The sequence below is a fragment of the Mus caroli genome, unplaced genomic scaffold (assembly GCF_900094665.2).
Source record: "Mus caroli unplaced genomic scaffold, CAROLI_EIJ_v1.1 scaffold_10302_1, whole genome shotgun sequence".
NCBI lineage: Eukaryota > Metazoa > Chordata > Mammalia > Rodentia > Muridae > Mus > Mus caroli.
The window spans coordinates 37,342-40,716 of NW_018390817.1; the positions used below are offsets into that span (position 1 = coordinate 37,342).

The window sequence follows — 3,375 nt, forward strand, 5'->3', positions numbered from 1 at the left end:
TCGACACCTTATCATGGGATGCAAGAGACTCAGAATCTGGCCACAGACTCAACACCACCAGAGAGCAGTCATGAGAATTTCTGATAAGGAAAGTAGAGCTTGTCCAAACCAGATCTGTGGTTCCCAGCCCTGCCTTTCTCCCACGGTGGATCTATAAAAGCAGGAACCAGGACAGCAACACCCTAGAAGCTCACCAAGGCCTCAACACTGGCAAAATGCAGGCCCTGCTATTCCTGATGGCACTTCTCTTGCCTTCTGGAGCTGGAGCTGGTGAGTTTGTCTTCATCTCCCTAACCTCTGAGTTTTCAGAAACCGGCCTTCATCTCTTAGCTTTGGCAATAGAGACCCTAACATGAGGAAGTGTAGTAAACTAACATAGTCCAGGGGAAATCTGTAGGTCAAGGAAGAATGAAAAACTAATTAGTGGTGAGGAAGATGGGATGAGGGTGTGGAGAAACGTCTAATGAAGTAGAAAATCAGAAACATGAATGGGCATTGTGTTCTGAATGAAGGCTGATGGTGGACATGAACGCTAGTGAGAAATTTAGGTCAAAGGGCNTGTGGAGGGGCCTGATCCCCATGAGAGGTGGGGTGGGCTTGGAGTAGTTATACAGCTTTACCTCATCTTCCATTGCTGGTGCTGTGTTGGCGTGCTCCACAAGTTTGTGACCAGGGACTGGGGTTCTTTGTTCCAGAGGAGATTATTGATGGTGTTGAGGCTAAACCACACTCCCTTCCTTACATGGCCCATCTGAGGATCATCACTAACAATGGTTTGAAGAGGTGTGGTGGGTTTCTCATAGCCCCGCAATTTGTGATGACTGCTGCACACTGCAGAGGAAGGTAAGAGGCTTCTCTTCCTGTGAGGAAATGCAGGAGCCAGAGTCCCAGATCAGCAGAGGTCTGAGGAAGTTTCAAGATGGGCTCTCCTTACAAAGAGGAAAAGGGAGCACAGGGCCACACACTGGACCATCTCATGTGTGGTCTCCATTTTCAGAGGTCAGAGCTTTACCAGGGCTCTAGTCAGGAGGAAAACTACAGCTCTGGCTTGTCCTGGTGTCAGCAGAGCTCAGACATGGTGTGGGGTGTAAGTCAATGCAGAGTGCCAATTTGCCATGTNCAAAGGCATGGGTTCAATCCAAATACTAGGTGTGAAGTGTGGGAAGAGAGTTCTCAGTCCTGTGTTTTCCCGAGCTGCCTCCTTCTCACTAGGCTGTGGTCCTGGGAGCTCCATCTCTAGTCTCTCTCATGCTGCACTGGGACAGAACCTAGACCCTGGTGCNCTTCCCCCTGGAAGGAGGCCTCCTCCTAAGAGCAGCATGCTTCACTGCTTCTTTCTCTGTCAACAGAGACATCACTGTCATCCTTGGAGCTCATAATATAAACAAGAACGAATCCACACAGCAGATAATAAAAGCTGAAAAACAATTTGTTCACCCAAAGTTTCGTTACTCTTCGGGTTTCAATGACATCATGTTACTGAAGGTGCCGTTATTTTTATTGCACTGCTTAAGTCTCCCAATCCTAACTCTCCTCCAGGCTCAGGCCTTCAAATTCTTTCCTCTCCAAATCATTTCCTCTGAACCTACTATTGAATTTCCAAGGGGAATGGCATCCAAGCGTCCTTCACTGCTTTGACATCTCTTCTCTCCTTCCCCCAACAGCTACAAAGGAAAGCAAATTTGACTCGTGCTGTGAGTGTAATTTCATTGCCTCGACCCTTTGACTTTATCAAGCCTAGGAATGTGTGCCGGACAGCTGGATGGGGGTATACTGGAGAGAGGAACCTTCAATCAGATACCCTGAGAGTGGTTAGACTGGTAATCATGGCCTGTAAAAACCACAGTGATTACGATGATCTCCATGTCTGCGCGGGCAGTCTCACAACATTTGAATCAATAAGAGAAGTGAGTACACACCTGCTTTTCCTCCCCAGTTCAGGCAACAGCATCAGAAGAGGAAGTGTGTCAAACATATCTCCAAGGCAGTGACTAATGCCTGTGTTCTTAGGCTTCTAACGCTGGGATTTTGGGAAGTAAAATCTATCCTGTTTCATCTCCCTGTTCTCAAGCCCTTCCTGCAACCTTCCCATGAACCTAGATATGAGACAGGAAGGGAGTAAGGGGAGACATGATAGCAATGGGGTAAGGCCAGGCAGGGGTGGGGGGCAAATGAAGCATTAACTCCCTAACTTATGAATATCATGAGCCAGGACTTCTTACTTGAATCTGGGATTAGCTTTTGAAATTGGGTGAAAGCAATGTTTGCTCATAGTCTGATTTTTCTCACCTACAGGGAGATTCTGGGGGACCTCTTGTGTGTTATGGTATGGCCCATGGTATTGCATCTTCTTATAAAGCAAAGGCCCCTGCAGTCTTCACCCGAATCTCCTCATACGTGGGCTGGATAAATCATGTCTTAAAGTACAAGTAGCTGAAAAGCCTAACCAGCCTGAGTCAGACTCTTCAAGATCAAGCTCATCTGGTGCCCTCTGAGTTCATCCCAGCCTGTCTCCAGCCTGCATCAAGCCTGCCCCTAGCCTGTCCTCAGCCTGTCCCCAAGATCATCTCAAAGATGCACAAGTCTGTGATGATGGAATGTTCTCTGTAATGCATCTCAATAAAGACCTAACCTCTTGCACCTGTGTGACTCCATGTTGCACTCAAATTACTCAGTTCCTCTGTATAAGCCCAATGAAGAGTTGATTTGAGCTACTCTCTTGCCATGTTAACAATCTTGACTACTGACTTCCTGGCACAGGGTNTGCCACTGTAGATGACTTAATAGTATCTTGCATGTTTGGGTGTGTAGAGTATTATTTCATATCCAGATAGTGTGCACTAATCTGTTCTTTTCCTCCACTGTCCTGTCTTCTCATCTTCTCCTCCCTCCTTACCTCTCAGCTCTTCTCCCCACAACCCCATGCCACAGCCACTGTGTCTTTCCACACAGCATATGAAATTCCATGTCTAGGTCAGACTTGGCTGTTGAGAGCTTGTGTCCTCAACATTTATGCTGCCATCTTCATCTTAGCTCTCAATAATGCCCCTGCAGCTAGAGGAGAGCCTGCCCTCAGAAGTCCTTCAATTATGGCTGTTGGTAGAGCAGTTACAACAGGAGAGCATTAGCCCTTTCTGGAATAAGACACAGCACAGAAGTAGCCATCATTCGAAAGAGACCCTCCAGTTTTTAGCATGAAGTAGTACTTCCCATAGCGGCTCTAGACCTGCTTTGAGCAGCCCAAGTTTAACAGCCTTTCATTAGAATGTCCGGGTGAGTGAACTCCTAAGTTGCCTGCTCTCCTCTCACAAGCCAGATCCCCATTGTCTTTAGTCAAGGGAAAGGACACATTAGTTGCAGCCTGAAATGGAAGAG

The 3,375-nt window shown here is 47.2% G+C and overlaps 1 protein-coding gene across 1 annotated transcript; it reads left to right on the plus strand.

The window, feature by feature from the left end:
* Positions 1 to 215: 215 nt before the first annotated feature.
* On the plus strand, positions 216 to 2,433 carry LOC110288848 (mast cell protease 2-like). Its single transcript, XM_021155084.1, has 5 exons — positions 216 to 270; positions 696 to 843; positions 1,350 to 1,485; positions 1,665 to 1,907; positions 2,296 to 2,433. Exons 1-5 carry the CDS (start codon positions 216 to 218, stop codon positions 2,431 to 2,433), a joined length of 720 nt encoding a protein of 239 aa, XP_021010743.1.
* Positions 2,434 to 3,375: the final 942 nt, after the last annotated feature.